Here is an 18,090-nt window from a genome sequence, read left to right as displayed (position 1 = left end):
CCGCTGGGACCAAGAATAAATAAACTTCCCTCTAGGGGATATTAGGCAGAGGCGCGGTCCTGGGGATTGGATGGAACAAGAGCAGAACTGGCGGTCCTATTCTGGGTAGTCTTCCGGAGAGTCTGGCTCCTTCCCTGTCTCTCCAAAAGCGGCAGTGCTGAGTGCCGGCCTGAGTCCTTGTTCAGGTGGTGGTGCTGTGTGCCGGCCTGAGTTCCTCCTCAGGCGGCGGTGTTGAGTACCAGGCTGAGTCCCTCCTTGGGCAGCGGTGTTGAGTACCAGGCTGAATCCCTCCTCGGGCGGCAGTGCTGAGTGCCGGCCTGAGTCCTTGTTCAGGTGGTGGTGCTGAGTGCCGGCCTGAGTCCTTGTTCAGGTGGTGGTGCTGAGTGCCGGCCTGAGTCCTTGTTCAGGTGGTGGTGCTGTGTGCCGGCCTGAGTTCCTCCTCAGGCAGCGGTGCTGAGTGCCGGCCTGAGTCCTTGTTCAGGTGGTGGTGCTGTGTGCTGGCCTGAGTTCCTCCTCAGGCAACGGTGCTGTCTGCCAGCCTGAGTTCCTCCTCAGGCGGCGGTGTTGAGTACCAGGCTGAGTCCCTCCTTGGGCAGCGGTGTTGAGTACCAGGCTGAATCCCTCCTCAGGCGGCAGTGCTGAGTGCCGGCCTGAGTCCCTCCTCAGGCAGCGATGTTGAGTACCAGGCTGAATCCCTCCTCGGGCAGCGGTGTTGAGTACCAGGCTGAATCCCTCCTCAGGCAGCGATGCTGAGTGCCGGCCTGAGTCCCTCCTCGGGCGGCGGTGTTGAGTACCAGGCTGAATCCCTCCTCGGGCGGCGGTGTTGAGTACCAGGCTGAATCCCTCCTCGGGTGGTGGTGTTGAGTTCCAGGCTGAATACCTCCTCAGGCGGTGGTGCTGAGTGCCAGGCTGAATCCCTCCTCGGGCAGTGGTGTTGAGTACCAGGCTGAATCCCTCCTCGGGCAGCGGTGTTGTGTACCAGGCTGAATCCCTCCTCGGGCAGCGGTGCTGAGTGCCAGCCTGAGTCCCTCCTCGGGCGGCAGTGTTGAGTACCAGGCTGAATCCCTCCTCGGGCGGCGGTGTTGAGTACCAGGCTGAGTCCCTCCTCGGGCGGCGGTGTTGAGTACCAGGCTGAGTCCCTCCTCGGGCGGCGGTGTTGAGTACCAGGCTGAGTCCCTCCTCGGGCGGCGGTGTTGAGTACCAGGCTGAATCCCTCCTCGGGCTGCGGTGTTGAGTACCAGGCTGAATCCCTCCTCGGGCGGTGATGCTGAGTGCCAGGCTGAGTCCCTCCTCGGGCGGTGGTGTTGAGTACCAGGCTGAATCCCTCCTCGGGCGGCGGTGTTGAGTACCAGGCTGAGTCCCTCCTCGGGCGGCGGTGTTGAGTACCAGGCTGAGTCCCTCCTCGGGCGGCGGTGTTGAGTACCAGGCTGAATCCCTCCTCGGGCGGCGGTGTTGAGTACCAGGCTGAGTCCCTCCTCGGGCGGCGGTGTTGAGTACCAGGCTGAGTCCCTCCTCGGGCGGCGGTGTTGAGTACCAGGCTGAATCCCTCCTCGGGCGGTGGTGTTGAGTACCAGGCTGAGTCCCTCCTCGGGCAGCGGTGTTGAGTACCAGGCTGAATCCCTCCTCGGGCGGTGGTGTTGAGTACCAGGCTGAGTCCCTCCTCGGGCAGCAGTGTTGAGTGCTGGGCTGAGTACCTCCTCGGGAGCAGGCTGAGTCAGCTTGTGCTGTTTGCGCATCTGTCCTCTGCTGGCTCTCACATGGCAGTTCTATCGTAGTGACTGTTCTCCTGGCTAGTGGTGTCGATCCAGGGTAAGCAGCTTGCTGAGTGTTTCTTTTTGGCCGATTGATACACCACAACATTTAGGTACTGGACTGCGATTAAATGTCGGCCCTGGACTTTTGCCTATGCAGGCCCACCAGATATACCTATAGACACCTTTCCCCCACAATTAACTGTGTTATTTGGGTGGGTGAGGGCATTTGTCCGATTGGGGGAGGGGGCTTTATTTTGTTTTTATTCAGTCAAAGGGTAGTCGAGTGTGGTGGGGGGGGTATGGGGGCTAATTTCACTGACTGACAACCCCATCAGCCCACTGGGAAAACACCTAGTATGCCAGATGGCCAGCCCAGCCCTGGCAAGTGATCTTCATTTTCTTTCTCAGCTGACATTTTTGTTGTATGTGACTGAATTATTTTCAAAAGCCATTCAAGTTAAGTTTCCCCTAAAAGCACCCAGGTCAGGCTTTTATTGGGGCACACGGTGTCTGTTTATGAGCCTGCTGTAACCACAGGACTACCTGCCAGGTTTTTTATTGGAGTAATGTGAGGAAAGCACCGTGGCGGGGTTGGCCGTCTAAGACAGAACCCTTCCCAAGAGTTGTAGCTGTCATCAGTTTACAAACATGGGTCTGTAAATTCTAAAAATTCTGGCAGGCTCCCGGTTTAACAGCCCAGGTTGGTCAAAGCACTTGCGGGGCAAAGTAACACCATCCTGCTCGTTGGTGCGTGTAGGACGACGGCGAGGATGTAGATGTCAGATGAGCAAGTGCTTTGCGGATTGTTTTCTCTTATATGCGGCTGTGATTTACTGCCAGCGCGGCTGCTGGAAGATTAAAAAAAAAACACAGAAAAAAGAAAAGCCAAGGAAGTGAGTTCTTAGCGGAGCGATATGTGGGGAGGTCCGAGCGCAGCTGGTGACTCCTGCGCTTTGCTCGTTGGAGCGCGTTAATGCAGCTGGAATGATGCGGTGCTGCGGGCATTGGGTCCCCAGCAGTCTGCTGGCTGCATGACGGCCAGGGGCTGCGTCTCTTGACGTAACATAAATGACACTTCCGGTCTCGGCTTGTTTACCCCCTTTAAACCTGCATTTCAACCAGACACATTAAAAATCAGGTCAGGTATGGGAATGAGGCAGCATCTGCAGTTGATGTGTCATCAAACAAATATCAATGTAATGTAATGTACTATACTTCTGTGTAGTGGTTGTAGTACAGTGTTTTGTAGTATAGTAGTTGTAGTATTGGGCAGTGATGCAGTGTAGTACTTGTACTATAGCTTATCGGTTGCAATGTAGTGAATAACAGTGGTTCTATTATAATGCAGTATCTGCACTAGAATGTATCATATAAAGGATGTAGTGTAGTATATTGGTTTGAGTATAGTGTGATTAAGTGAGAGTAATATAGTTGTGCTGTTGTCGTGTAATATAATGGTTAGCGATAAGTACAAATGGTTTAATAACTAGATTTGGGTTCTGTTTGGCCACTGGGAAAAGAGAGAATAGTTCAACTTGTTGTGAGAAAGAGGAAAATTTGTGTTTTATGACGAAAGAATAGCAGATCCAAGGACTATACTAAACCACGGGACATCTGGTACTCCTCAGTGTGGAAATGTACAATAATACAGAGAAAGGCATTGTGTAGTGTTATGAAGAGTGTGGAAGTGGACGAGTGGCAACACTGAATCAGTCACCCTGTAACGTGTTGTTTGGACAGACCAATGTTGCATCTCCACATCGGGTGCCGGTTCAGAATCTGGTGGGGGTATGAGAGAGGCATCGATACGCTTAATCTGAGCATGGAACATTCTGTGGTTATTGCGGACCATACTGTATGCAGGATAGGGCTTGTTCTATTACAGTATGTATACAATCAATGTGAGTGTCATCATTTATTAGTGGTAAAAGTTCCTTTGTATTGCTTTAGCAAATAAAAGTGCAGGATGTTGTCAGGATGATGGTCATGCTCATTAACCTTAATAAAATAGCCACCAAGATCCCTTTTTAGACAGGCCCAGTGGCACACAGGGAGACAAACTCGTAAATCAGGTCAGCGAGTTTGTTTGTGAAGCTGATAAGCATCACAAGGGCGCGTAAACGATGGAAATGTACAAGCCTTGAATATTCATACAGCGTGGCGGGCTGGACGGGAACCTTCGCTCATACAGCCTCGGTGCGTCACTGAATGACTACTGTGAATGCAGGCAGTCTCTAGCGAGTTTCCCAGCATGCCTTGCAAGCTCAGGACCTTGGTGAAGAGCGATGGAGCGGGCGCCGCCGGTGTCAAAAACGCTCGCTTCCTCAGCTCCTCCCAAAACCGCTCTCTTCTGTTTCGTATTAGCCCATTTATTATAAGTGACAGGGATGATAAACATGTTCTCAGATGTTTATCATCGCCGGCCTTGCAGTCCTAAGTGCCAAAGGGATCATGTCATGTGGATCTGTTGAAATTGCAGGGAGGCAGGAGATGTTTATCATTGCGCCCTTGCGCCGGCTTTATTATTCACGAATATGGGAACACGTGCCGGCGACATTGTGTGGAGTATCGGGTCGCCCGCCTGCCCTCTGCAGCCTATGGAGCCCTGTCTCCTGTTGCTCGCAAAGTCATTTTGTTTTTAAGGAAGCTCTTCAGAACACTGTAGAGCTGCTTCTTCCCCTCAGAGCAGACTGATACACATGATCACGTCTGCTGGCTGGTCTTGCTCAACCTTTTGCTTGATTTAGGGGAAAGGAACAGGCTGCAGGCGAGTGGAGGAAGTGATGCACTTGAACTTAAATGCATGTGGTCACTCAAGGATGAGAAGGGACCATGCATTGTGATACCCGGGTGCTTTGAGGTGGTCTGTGACACTGCGGATTAGGAATCTGCACTCATGATTGGAAAGTCACCGATTCAAGCCCCTTGGCAAGCAGAGTGATGCCACAGAGTGATGCCCTTAACTGCTAATTGTCCCACGGGCACTGGACACTGGCTCACCCTGCAGTGTGACTCCTAAACTTGCTGTCACATATGTGCATGTACATGCGCGTCTCATGGAGAGCAAAATGGGGTCGGTGACAAGACGATTTCCACACAGCGATGAATAGAGAATCATTATTCTGTTTGAATTCTTTACTGCCTGTGTCCTCAGCCCAGGAAATGCTGGAGTGTGTGAAGTCTCTCATACATAGCAGTAAACATGGAAAACTCGCACGTAGCCTTTACAGTACATGCATACATCCTCATTTACTGCACCCTAGAATTATTCCTAGTTTTTCCATTAACAGTAGAGCTGTTAATTTGCCAGTCATATTTTTGTACCTTCCTGTTTTAGCAGTTGTTCCCTGATGCGCTGTGCTGGACAGACCTGCCCCTTTGCAGCTTCCTCGACCGCACGCTGTGCTCCTGTGGCTTATCGAAAAATCAGGCATCGATTGCTTTTGTCTGTAGGGACACGAGTTGTACTGTTTCTTGTGACGTTATCGATCAGGACCTCCCAGCTGCACTTCACCTGCACCTCCCTCTACCCCATCCGGAGGTTGGCCAGCAGCGCTGGGGGAATGTCCTCTGTGCTTCTCGGCCCCCTGAGGGGGCCCGCGTCACTGTGGGGCGCCTTGCGTCGAGTACAGGTGCCCGCTGTGCACCGTGGGCGGGGTGGGGGGGGACTGGATTCCAAAGAAGGCAAAGTATGTTTACGGGACAGAAAGAATCACAGCCTGCTGATTCAGTGTCCGAAAGCTGTTTGGGAATAGCTACTGAGCCACTTCCTTTTATAGAATCTTTAAGGACTAATCAGTCATTGACAAAGGCCTTTTTAAAAATAGAAACGATTGCATCAGCAGGTTCTTTTGTGGAAATCTAAAAGTGCTCTGGGCTCAAGAGGCGTGGATGGGGATGAGCTGGACTGATTCCCAGGGGCACAGAGACTAACCCAGGCCATATGGCAGGTGCATTGCATACTTAACGCAGTCTAGGTCTGTGAAGAGTTCTTTGCAACAGGAGAGTGCAACAGCTAAATCCATCCATCCATCCATCCATTTTCCAAACCGCTTATCCTACTGGGTCGCGGGGGGTCCGGAGCCTATCCCGGAAGCAATGGGCACGAGGCAGGGAACAACCCAGGATGGGGGGCCAGCCCATCGCAGGGCACACTCACACACCAGTCACTCACACATGCACACCTATGGGCAATTTCTTGTAACTCCTATTAGCCTCAGCATGTCTTTGGACTGTGGGGGGAAACCAGAGTATTCAGAGGAAACCCCACGACGACATGGGGAGAACATGCAAACCCAGGCGGAGACTCGAACCCGGGTCCCAGAGGTGTCCCAAGAAATGACTCCTCATCTATAATTAACATTTGCTTCACTGTTTTGCGCAAGAAAAATATGACAAGAAATCAATTTATTAATGGATTTTTTTGCTGTTCTGCTGCCTCTCTTACAATAATTCTTCCAGACTGGTGCTTAAATATGGGAGGAACCTTTTATGCAGCCCAGCCCATTCTTGGGAGATAATATGTACATTAACAACAGCATTGAACATGAGATCCTTGTGGGATTTGGGATGCTGGGCCAGTAATTGGAAGGATGTTGATTGAAATCTCATGGGAGAGTTATTTCAGTGTTGGGCTCTTGCGCAAAGACCGGCTGACTCTGCTCTCTCAATAATACGTCTATTGATTTGAATTAAAGCATCTGTTTAATAAATGAAATGTAAGTTCCTGTATCGTCAGTTGATGGTTGACAGAACACATGGCAGCTATGAGCTGTGCTATTGGGTAAGACATGTATAATTTGTATAATCAAAATTGTATAATCGACAGAAGTGCAGAAAAATATAAATGTATAAACTGTAAAAGGGGTCATATGGTTATAATGTCAATCTTGCACCTTTTGACGGTACCATGTGCCCCATATTCCAAATTCGTTAGACTAATAACCCCTAGTAATACACTGTTTAGGATAAGATAAAATGCATTAAAACATATTTTTTTTAGTCCATAAAATGATGACGTTTGTAGTTGTAAATCCTGGAGACACAGGGTTCTACAATAGAAAAAAAAACTAATGTACTCACTAGGAATATAAGTGAACATTAAGACTTGTAATTTTCACAGAAACGGAATCTAATTGAACATGTTGATTTCCGTGCGACGATATACAGTGCTGTAACACACTGGTAGAATTTACGTTAGTGACTTAGTCACTGTCCAGTATTTTTCTGATAATCTTTGGGTTGTATGTCCTAGTGAATTTGAGTACAGGGTGGGTACGGCCACCTCAGGGAGAGGCCAAGTGAAGTGCACCCATTCAATTCACTTAATCCCAGTTCCAGGTTCATATAAAAGAAGGAGATTTATTTCCTTCCTGCTGCCCCCCTGTAATCCTTTGGATATTCATCCCATTTTCATGTGATTCTTTTTGATGTCCTGGAAGGAGCAATTACAGTAAGGTCTTAATAACCTGAACTGCACCACTACAGTACAACAGATTAAATGAGACGCTGCATAGCAGTTGTTCAGGGCTTTGAAGTCCCTTGCTACAGAGGAACACAGTGTTGAAACCTTAATTTATTTATAGCCTGTTATTTTTTTTATACAGGAAGTAGCAAGGGCCCCTTTTAGCAGAGGTAACGTTGAGATCGTACCTGTCACTGCACCTGACTGCAATCTCTGGCACGCTTCGCCTCCTCAGCCACCATGACGATCTCAGGCCCAGCAGTTTCCTGTGTGCCTCGCTGCTTAACTCACTGGCAGGGGTCTGTTGGCTGAGCCGAGAGATTCTCTGCTCAAGTTGCTTCTTTTTTAACACCGTTTTCTGGGCACTGAGTTTTCGGTCTACGAATCACCGCTCGGGCGTTTTCACCCTGTTCAAGCCGCCGCTAATTGGCTGTCGCGCTAAGACGTTTGGCACGCCTTCCCATCAGTGCCTGGAAGCATAAAGGGCGGACGGTAGCAATACGCTCTGGTGTAACGTGCTCACGTGCTCCTAGCGGCCGATCTCAGACTGTGAGTTACGCAGCACTGGGTAGGACCACCGGAGGCTACTGCAAGAAAGGTATTTGGCGCAGATATCTTAAGTACCTACTTTAGGGTATGCAAGATATCTGAGGCATGGCGTGGCTGTTTATGCTGCAAGACACAATGACCCAGAGGTACTCAAACCGGTAGCACCCGGCTCAGATACTTCGGAGACAACCGATTCTTGAGCACTGCAGGTGATTTAAAAATAGACGAGGTAGTGTAATGTGGCAGGCGTGTGTGCAGAATTTATCACATATCTGCAGTGTCAAAGCCTGCCTGAGAGGCAGGAGTAAGGGGCAGGCCAGCCCGTGCTGTAGTGCTTAGTGGACGAGAGTACCATGTGTCAGGAGATATGTGTGGGAGGTATAACTGGCAGGATCCCAAGTTAGCAGGGTGGTGTCCATTCCGGGAGCTTAACGCAGGGCTTTTATTGACCGACTTCTTCAAGATATGGTTGTCTGTAACCTTTGGATCCACCTTATTTTTGTATAATTTTAAACAGGCTGCCTGCGAGGGACCTTTGTCACGCCCCCGTGATTGTATGGTTTTATTACTCTTTACGTCTCAGTGCTCAGTAAAAGGGGCTGTTAAATCGCCTCGGAAGACTTTCACTTCTGATCGCCTTCACCTACCCTGCCGAAGTGACAAACTCATCCGTGTGAGAGTCTCAGTTTGAGCGAAACGATCAGCTTTTAACCTTGCAGGGCTTTTGCTGAGATAAAAATAACACGACCTAAAAGCAGCCTAAAAATATAATGTAAGAATAAAATGTAAATTGAGTTACTGATGCTTATATAACAGCCAGGGAGTGGTTTTTGTTAAATTAAGCTAATTTACACTTCATGGAATTCAATTTAAGATATGTTAATTTTGTAAGCATATTATGGCATTAGCTGTGATGGGTTGGTCCCCTGTCCTGGGTTGTTCTCCGCTTTGCTTCCTGGGTGGGCTCTGGACCCCCGTGAGCCTGCATTGGACAAGTGAGTGTAGAAAATGGATGGATAAATGGATTTTGCGATTATTTCGGAGAAGCAGTGTTGACTTGATTTTCTGCCAGGTCACGGCGAATTCAGGGGATCCGTGTCTCTTTAAAACATTTGCTGACCCAGTACTTATGTGGCATCATTTGTTCAAAAAGGGAAACTTGTTCAATGAGTGTTCGGGTGCTTAAGTAGAATAAAATAAATAAATGAGAATCCCGTAGAATCCCCCCAGGACTGGGGCACCCCCGACTGATTGGAGACATAATAAAACCCATTCAGGAAATGTGTTCTCGCGACTCTGAGGGGCGCCCATGTAATCTTTCTGTAGCGAGACCATGTGGCAAAGCAACGGGAGGCGACAAGGGCTGACTCAGATTTGGCTTGAATAAAGCTTCATGCTCAGGACCTTTATCTTCAGGGTGTGCATTCACTGGGAGGAGTCCCTCTGTGTGCTGATCATGTGGGCTGGACCAGCTCCCTGTAAAGGACCACAATAATATGACCTATGGGACTCACTATGTATTGTTTGTTCATAGCTCCTGATTCAGCATTGAGTGACATGATGAATAAATGTATGTTACATTTATTTAGAGCTTTACAGAACCAATGGGGAACCACTGGAACCACTGCCACTGTGTAGCCCCCACCTGAATGACGCGACGGTAGCCAATCTGTGCCAGTATACTCACCACACGGTAGCTAAGGTGGTGAGGGGGCAGGAGAGAATTCACCAATTAGATACAGGGGATGATTAGGAGACCAGATTTGATTGGGCCACAGTGGGTAATTTTAGCCAGGAGATTTGAGTACCACCCCTACTCTTTCAAAAGAAGAATAGGGATCTTTTAAGACCCTTGAGAGGATCAGGAGCTCAGTTTTATGTCTCATCCAAAGGACAGTGGCTGTATCAGACATGCAGGACATGCACTCTCAGAAAGGGGATGCGAGAGCTGGCTTGCTCCCTGGGACTCCAGTGTTACATCTACTGTTGTCATATTCTGTGATCTGTAATCTTCATGAGGAGTTTGAATTATTTTATTATTTTGATTCGTGTCCCTTTTATATTATCAACTTTTAGAAATCAGAAGGGCATTCTGTGAAATGCCCTCTCCCTGGCATCTTAATTACTGTTTACTATACGCAGAACATCTGAACTTGTACATTGTAAAATAGTTTTGTTAAGTTATTCTTTTTAAATGGATGCTAATTTGCTATAATACAGCTTCAGGCACTCAAATTAATGTAGTAAATCTCAGTACTTCATTAACAAAGCATACCTTTGTAGCACATTAACATATGTGACACCTCAGTCATTATTTTGCCACCAGTCAGGGTTTGTTAATTGCCTGCTTGGTTGTTCCACATGCTGATGTTCACAGCCACAGAATGGAGCCACAAAAAGTGAGAATTATCCACTCCCTTCCGTAGCTTTTCTGTGTGTTTACAGCTAAACAAACATTTAATTATTAAGTATATATGTTGATATTACATTATACCCTAGACCAGTGTTTCCCAGTCCGGTCCTCGGGGATCCACAGTCGGTCCATGTCTTTGCTCCCACTGAGCTCCCTGCCAGACAGCCCACATTTTTGCTCCCTACTGGGAGCTGAGTGGGAACAAAAACATGGACCGACTGTGGATCCCCGAGGACCGGACTGGGAAACACTGGTCTATGGTATAATGTAATATCAACATATATACTTAATAATTAAATGTTTGTTTAGCTGTGTTAATCTGAGAGTCCCTGAGGGCCAGATTGAGAAACACTGCCCTAGACTGGTTGATATTGAAGTTGTGAAAAAGCCAGCTCTTCGTGGAATGCATCAGCATTATATGCACATCTGTGGTCACATGACTTGGGCATTTGCCAGTTTTTAGTGCATGTTACCATTTCCCATAATCACCTGCTCTCCAGCGTCATCCCCTTTTGCCGCCTTTCACTGCCGCCTTGTGCTCTGTTAGAGGGAACGTGCTAACAGATGTTTGATCCTCTTAGGATATCTGAAGCATACTGAGGTTTAAAAATAGGCATTAAAATGATGATCACCTGTGTTTTCCCGCTTGTGGAATGGCTGAGGACGTAGTTTACTCACATGTAATCCATGCTGATCACAATATGTGTGTGTGTGTGTGTGTGTGTGTGTGTGTGTGTGTGTGTGTGTGTGTCCGTGTGTGGATTAGGTTTATATTACTTTGTAGGAACCAAATGTTCCCCACAATGCAGTAAAGACCTGTTTTTCAATATTGTGCAGACCTTTTTCCGGGTCCCCACAAAGATCTTTGAATGCAATCAAAAAAGTAAAAATGCTAAAAGTCTCGTATTTTGTTTGGTTACTTATGGGTAAGATTTAGGCTGGGTTGGGATTAAGGTCGGGATTAGAGTTTTCCCCATATAAATGAATGGAGAGTCCCCACAAAGATATAATTACAAACCTGTCTGTGTGTGTTTGTCTGCGTGTGTGTGTCCCTGTGTGTGTGATGGGTTCTCATTGTCTAAACGTGTCCCAGAAGCACGTTGTACAAACACAAACTGCAGCCGCACTAATAAATCATGCAAAAATACATAGAGATTAAATGTCAACAACAAATGGCACATTACCAACAGTATAAACAACACTTTTCTTTGCAAAAACCTCAGGAAGGCTTATTAGGTCTTTGATTCCGTGTTTGAAAGTCTTATTGATTTTAAGGCTGCACTGAATTTCAGGAGCAGGTCTTCCTCGTCTTTTCATACACTTTGTTCTTTAGTTAAACTTGCATGACAGAGAAAAGGACCAGAAAACTCCGTCAGCAGAACCCAGTAAAGGATTATTGATCTGTGCCCATTTGCTCACCACAGATGCAAGGAGTAAATACCAGAGGTGGACGCTGCCAATTTTAACTACTGTCTGATAAAATATTGTACATTTAAACGTGCTGATGTATTTCTTTGAGAACATAAAATGTTGTGTTGTCCTTCCATACAGATAATAATATCGTTATTAGGGATGTGCATCTCCATCACTGAGACTGGTGTGATACACATCTCGATGCATTGCCAACGATCCAATACATTAAAGATACGTATGAAGCAACTGCTATTGCAGTATGATAAGATTCACCTCTATTGCGATGCAGTGCAATTCAACATGATTTGATTCAACAAAATGCAATAAGATGAGATACAAAAGAATATGATGCTATTTAATTCAATATGGTTCAGATAGTTTGATTTTATTTCTTTAGATCTTCTTAACACCTGGCTTATCACTTGTCTTAACACCTGGCTGCGGCAGATAGATGGCCATTTCTGGAGGGTGGGACTGGACCAGTCAGTCTGGGGGGTTGCTGACTGGGATCCTGAGGTGTTTCGTCATGTGGTGGATGCAGCGATATGCTGTATGAGTGCATGCTGCCCAACCTGACCTGCCCTGTTCTTAAGCAGACAGAAGATCATAAACTAAATGAAAAAATGCCATTTCTTTTTCTCGTATTTGTCTCTAATCTCACTGATGCATAGATGTCACAAACGATGCATCCCAAGTTCATCCCAAATCGGCGCGCACTTTTTTGTAATCAGGGCAATTGCATCGTGAACTTTCACGCAGGTGCACCATGTGAGTCGGTGAATCTTACCATCCTCGAGTGTTATTGGAAGGCAGAGCAGGAAAACGAGGTTTAAAAACATCCAGCTGAAATGAGGAGATTGTTTTTTGCATAGGTTACTCTGCTAATCATATTTTTTATACTAACCATGCCAGCACCATTGACAGTCCAGAAATGACTTTGTCATATACGCTCTGGTAAGAGTATGCAATACATCTGTCATTCTTACCTCTGGCTGATGGCTCCTGGTGCTCTATACCAGAGTACTGATACATTACAGATGGGCTTGCAACCACAATGAATGCCAACACCCCCATCTGCAGGGTACAGAACCGGCTACAGACCCCTGTTTACATGCCTCTCTTTAGCTGGCTCAGTTCTCTGCACAGGAGACGATTATACCCTGTGACTCAAAGTCACCTTGAGCTCAAGCTTATCTTCCTTATCCCCGGACTGTCCTACCCTACCCTTCTAATAGGGACGGGTCTCTCTCCTGTAGGTGAGCATCACCCCAAGATAGTCAGTAAATTATAAACCAGTGTCCTTGCTGACATCGGAGGGAACTGGAGAATGTTGCCTAGACGTGATAAGGAACATGAGCTGCTTGCTTGTACTTCACTCAGATTGTTCTTCCAAGCTTTCTTTGTCCCTTCATCTGCCAGTGTTCTTTACTGTCATCCCAAATAAGATTGTTTTGTTAAACCATACTGTACCTTTTCATAATTAACCGCACCATGTGGACAAAACAGTGACAACCTACCGACACTAATATATTGATTTATTAATGTCAAGGAGCTGGTAAGGAATAGGGTGGCATGGTGCTGCGGTGCTTAAAGCTGTTACAGGGTTTGGGGGATCGATTCACTCCTCTACTCTGTGTGTGTGGGGTTTCCATATTGGACTGGGACAGGCTTTTGGCCTCTAGTGACCAGGATTATGGTTAGAAGACAAATTAATGTATTGACAGATGGATGAATGGTGGACGGATGGGTAAGGAATAGAGACATTTCTGTATGTGGTTGTATATTGGACCATTCATTCTGGGTTGAAGAAGGTAGAAATCTACTTTGCACTATGCACACCAGATCTTCAGTGATGTTTAGATCTGGCGATAAGGGAGGACATGGAAAGTGTTAGACCTTGTAAAATGCCCCATATTCCTTGTCATGCCACCATTATGCGACCATGCTGAGCAATCATTGGACTTCTTGGCTCGCGGGACACAGGATAAACTACTCTGCACTGAAACCCCAAGCATCGCTCTCACCTGCATATGTGTATGTCTCAAAGGACAGCAGGATAGGATATGTGAAAAGCAGTATTCCAATACACCTGTATTTGTACAAGCGACAAATAAAGCATTACTTCACTTTTCATTTTCATTTCATTTTCAGTTGACTGCCTGCAGCAATAGGCATTGTGGGTTTCTCCAAAACATGAGAGGCGTTTCTAACTATTGAATGAATTGAAAAAATCAGGGGCTAAGTCAGATTTAGCTGGGGCTACAATACTTGGGGCTAGGCTTAAAATAATCAGGGCTATAGCCCAGAGGGATCGGACCTAATGAAGTAAAAGGTCAGAACTTTTTTCCCATCATGTAGGGGTCTATGTTTTGTAGTAACCATTATGCACCATTTTACACTGGCCATAGATTCAGGTGGTTTCTGATGTACTCTATGTCAGTGTTCTTAAAACTGGTCCTTCGGGACTCTCAAGGGAGCGAAAAGGTGGACTGTCTGACAGCCAGCTGGGACGGAGCAAAAACCTGGACCATCAGGGGGTCCCTGAGGACCAGGTTGAGAAGCACTGCACTGTGTCAGTCTTGACAAAAATTGCAATTTTGGGAGTCTCTTGACCATACAGTCAACAGACACTGGGTCACAGAGGTGTTATTTCAGTTCCATGGCAATTTGTGAGGCCATATTTTTGTGGTGTTAACTGCAGACACTATCATGTTATGAATCATTGGTGTTAGTGTGCTAATACAGTTTGTTTTTGTTGCATCTGTAATTCGAGCACCAACGCTTCAGAGCTCTGTTAATCTCCTCATTTTGCTTTGAAAACTCATATAGTGCTAATCGTCAGACGTCTGACAAATGCTGCTAATTGGCATTCAGTCTAATAAACCTTTGAAGCTGCATTTGTAATTTTGATGAGTTATTTCAAAGTGAAAGTCCTTCATCAGGTGCTGGAACTCTAATTTTATTCTCCTCTTCTGTTTGCTCTGCTCAGCTTAATAAATTCAAAATAAACTCAAATCTGCTTCACATAGCAAAATAAATTAATTTTAATTCTTGAACTACTTCTTCCCGTCACTTATAAATGTACCGGAAAATAGCACAACGCCTAACTGATCTCGCAAAGCATGAGGGAGCAAAAACCATGCAAGATGACTTAAAGGCGGTGTTGTTTATCTTGGTCTATCTTGGTCTTTTTGCGTCATTTAAAGGGATAATCCTGCATTTGATTGGCTACAAGAACAGAATGGAGACCACCTGACTGTACATTGTAAATCCCTTTCGCTGTACCAGCTTCATCTTGTGCTCTTTGGCAGTGTGTGGGAGAGGAGAACTGGGTGGACAATCGGACAGTGTACATCGGTCACCGAGAACCTCCACCAGGAGCAGAGGCGTACATCCCTCAGAGATACCCCGACAACCGCATTGTCTCCTCCAAGGTCAGCGTCCTGTGCGGCTGCATTGCTCCAGTGCTTTACCGGATAGTGTCTAGCTCCAGGTCTCGCTCACAGTGACACAGCATGTAGGCTCACCCTGCCTTAGTCATGTTTACCCTGCCTATGATGTTTTAAAGCAGGTTATGAATGTTCTGGTGTCAAGATTCCCATGTGAGCTTAATTTTGCATCTGTTTTCATAGTACACTTTCTGGAACTTTATACCGAAGAACTTATTTGAGCAGTTCAGAAGAATTGCTAATTTCTACTTCCTCATCATCTTTCTTGTTCAGGTGAGGCATTACATTTGAGAGTACAGTACCAGTCAAAAGTCTGGACAGAACTACTGAAAGTCATTTGTTTTTGCAACAAGATAATGGCCCTAAGCACACATCAAGGTTATGTAGTAGACGGAATAGATGGAGTGCTGTGACACAATCTGGCCCCCACAAGCCCCTGATCTAAACCCTATAGAGCTGGTTTGGGATGAGTTGGATAGAAGAGTATGTACAAGAGAGCCAACAAGCCCAGATTTTGCAAAAAACTCCTTCAGGACTTTAATATTCCAGGTGGCTACATCTGGAACCTTGTTGAAATAATGCCAACAGTCTCCAATGCTGTCACTGAAGCAAAAGGGGCAATGTACAGTATAGGGGCAACGTATAGGGGAAGCGTATAGGGGCAACGAATAGGGGCAACGTATAGGAGCAATGTATGGGTCAACGTATAGGGGCAGCATATAGGGGCAACGTGTGGCTCAGTGGGCTAATCCTGTGTTCCTGTAATCGTAAGGTCACTGGTTCAAACCCAATTGCACCGCATCTGGGTTGGGTTGAGCAAAGCCCTTAACCCCCAGCTCCCTGGGCGCCCCAACAGGCGGCTGCCAGTCGCAAACAGCTTGCTCTGCAAAGAGCAAGTTGAGGGAGGCATCAAGAAAATGTTATGACAACAAAGGATCAGTTATGATTATTTAAAAGGGGGCAATTTTAGAGAATCGAATACCTGGAGATGTTTAGCACTTTTCTTGGGAATTGCAATATTTGATGTATATTACTTTATTGTCTCTTGGCCATCCATCCATCCTCCAAGCCGCTTATCCTACTGGGTCGTGGGGGGTCCGGAGCCTATCCCAGAAGCAACGGGCACGAGGCAGGGAACAACCCAGGATGGGGGGCCAGCCCATCGCAGGGCACACTCACACACCATTCACTCACACATGTACTCCTACGGGCAATTTAGCAAGTCCAATTAGCCTCAGCATGTTTTTGGACTGTGGGGGGAAACCGGAGTACCCGGAGGAAACCCCACGACAACATGGGGAGAGCATGCAAACTCCGCACACATGTAACCCAGGCGGAGACTCGAACCCAGGTCCCAGAGGTGTGAGGCGACAGTGCTAACCACTGCACCACCATGCCACCCCTGCTGGGCCTTTTACTATAAGACAAATGCATTAAAAGCAGGTGTATCCAGACGTTTGACTGGCACTGTGTATTGAGACCTTAGACTTTCTAGATGGGCGGTTGGATAATGAGACTGCCTTCTGTTCCCATCCCCGCTGCAGCTGATCATCGACACCCCCACCAGTCCCATCACCAGTGGCCTCCCTCTGTTCTTCGTCATCACAGTCACCGCTATCAAACAGGTGAGACGGTCCTCCCTGTACCTCCATCATGTCCTTTGCTTTTTGGCAGGAGGTCATGCATCGGATGGGTCTTGGTTTCACTGAAGCGAGGAGAGTCGGTTCGGAGGGATGCATTCGCTCTAATGAGGGAAGTCTAGTGTGGAAGAAAGATCGCTTTGAAACGCCATGCGATTTTCTGACATTTAGTTGGAGTAAACATTGATGCTACGATTGGGGTAATGAGTCACGGTACGGAGTTTTACTTATGAGGTTATAATGCCTGTATATTGCTGAGATTTTAGGCTCATGCAAAACAAGATTTAGTTAAAAAGGAGAATCTGAAGGATTACCATCATTCTTCCACCAGATATAATGTTTCAACCTTGGGTAAGACTTAATGTATCATAACAGCATTCTGCAAATATTAGCAGATGTTTTGACATATGCTCATATTTTCAAACAAAATATGCACTTTGGGCAAAGCGAATATTTTACCAGACCATAAATGCTATATATAATGATGCAATACATGAATTAACACAGGAATGAAGACTGTTGTCTCGCTATTAAAAATATGCAGGAAACAAGATAGAAAATAGACAGGAAACAAGACAAATGCTAGCCTGTCCCCCACTGTTCCGCGACTGTCTGTTCCCAGGGTTATGAAGACTGGCTCCGGCACAAGGCGGACAATTCCGTCAACCGGTGTGCGGTGCATGTGATCCAGCATGGCAAGGTGGTGAGGAAGCAGAGCTGCAGGCTCCAGGTAAGGTGGTCCCTGCAAGGGGGCTGTGATCTGCAAACCACTCGTCCAGTAGAAATATTGCTATGTAGAATGTTGTGTGTATTTTTTGGTAAATAACAGCCAGCTAATAAGTATAACTCAAATTGAGCACTTTCAGACAAGTGGTCCTTCTGGAGCACCGCGGGTATCATGTCTGGTTCCTACTCGATTTCAGCTCGCAGCGGTCTGATCGTCACCCCTGCCAAATCATCAATACCCTGCCCCTCAGTCTCAGAGATATGTCCTTCTGTGAAGTATCATCCGCTGTTGGTTAGAAGGGTGTGAACACCCATGTGGATGGGGCATCTTTCTGTATATAAATATCTTTGTATCTGTGACAAACTGGCATCTTGAGCAAAGCGCCCTATGTCCTGTGCTTCCTGAAATATGCTCCAGACTCACAGCAGCCCTGTAATGGATGAGGAGTTATGAAAGATTTATGAGTGGACTAATACAGTATATAAACAATGTATATGCAAACAATGCCAAATTGCTTATAATATGACTGAAATACCAACTGTAAAATTTCTTCGCAAGCCCTTTGCTTCTAAGCAGGTTTAATTCACCTCAGCTTAAAACAGCATTACCCAACTATTTTCCCCTGAGGACCAAATTCCAACAAACCCAATGATAAAATTTACCAGCTGTGATCGCTCAGTC

General features: G+C 46.5%; 1 protein-coding gene across 5 annotated transcripts in view; it reads left to right on the top strand.

Moving 5' to 3' along the window:
- The window catches only part of LOC125709790 (phospholipid-transporting ATPase IH-like), a 66,943-nt gene that overhangs the window by 13,008 nt on the left and 35,845 nt on the right, over window positions 1-18,090 (top strand). For all 5 annotated transcript variants that reach the window (XM_048978645.1, XM_048978644.1, XM_048978643.1 and 2 more), the window contains exons 2-5: window positions 14,905-15,027; window positions 15,226-15,315; window positions 16,587-16,667; window positions 17,305-17,412. In XM_048978645.1, the coding sequence (XP_048834602.1) occupies window positions 14,905-15,027; window positions 15,226-15,315; window positions 16,587-16,667; window positions 17,305-17,412 (402 nt within the window). The remainder of the gene's footprint in view (window positions 1-14,904; window positions 15,028-15,225; window positions 15,316-16,586; window positions 16,668-17,304; window positions 17,413-18,090) is intronic.

This window comes from Brienomyrus brachyistius, chromosome 16 (genome assembly GCF_023856365.1).
Source record: "Brienomyrus brachyistius isolate T26 chromosome 16, BBRACH_0.4, whole genome shotgun sequence".
In the NCBI taxonomy this organism is placed as follows: Eukaryota; Metazoa; Chordata; class Actinopteri; order Osteoglossiformes; family Mormyridae; genus Brienomyrus; species Brienomyrus brachyistius.
The sequence above is the reverse complement of the archived record's forward strand: the minus strand, read 5'-3'. Positions and strand labels throughout refer to the sequence as shown.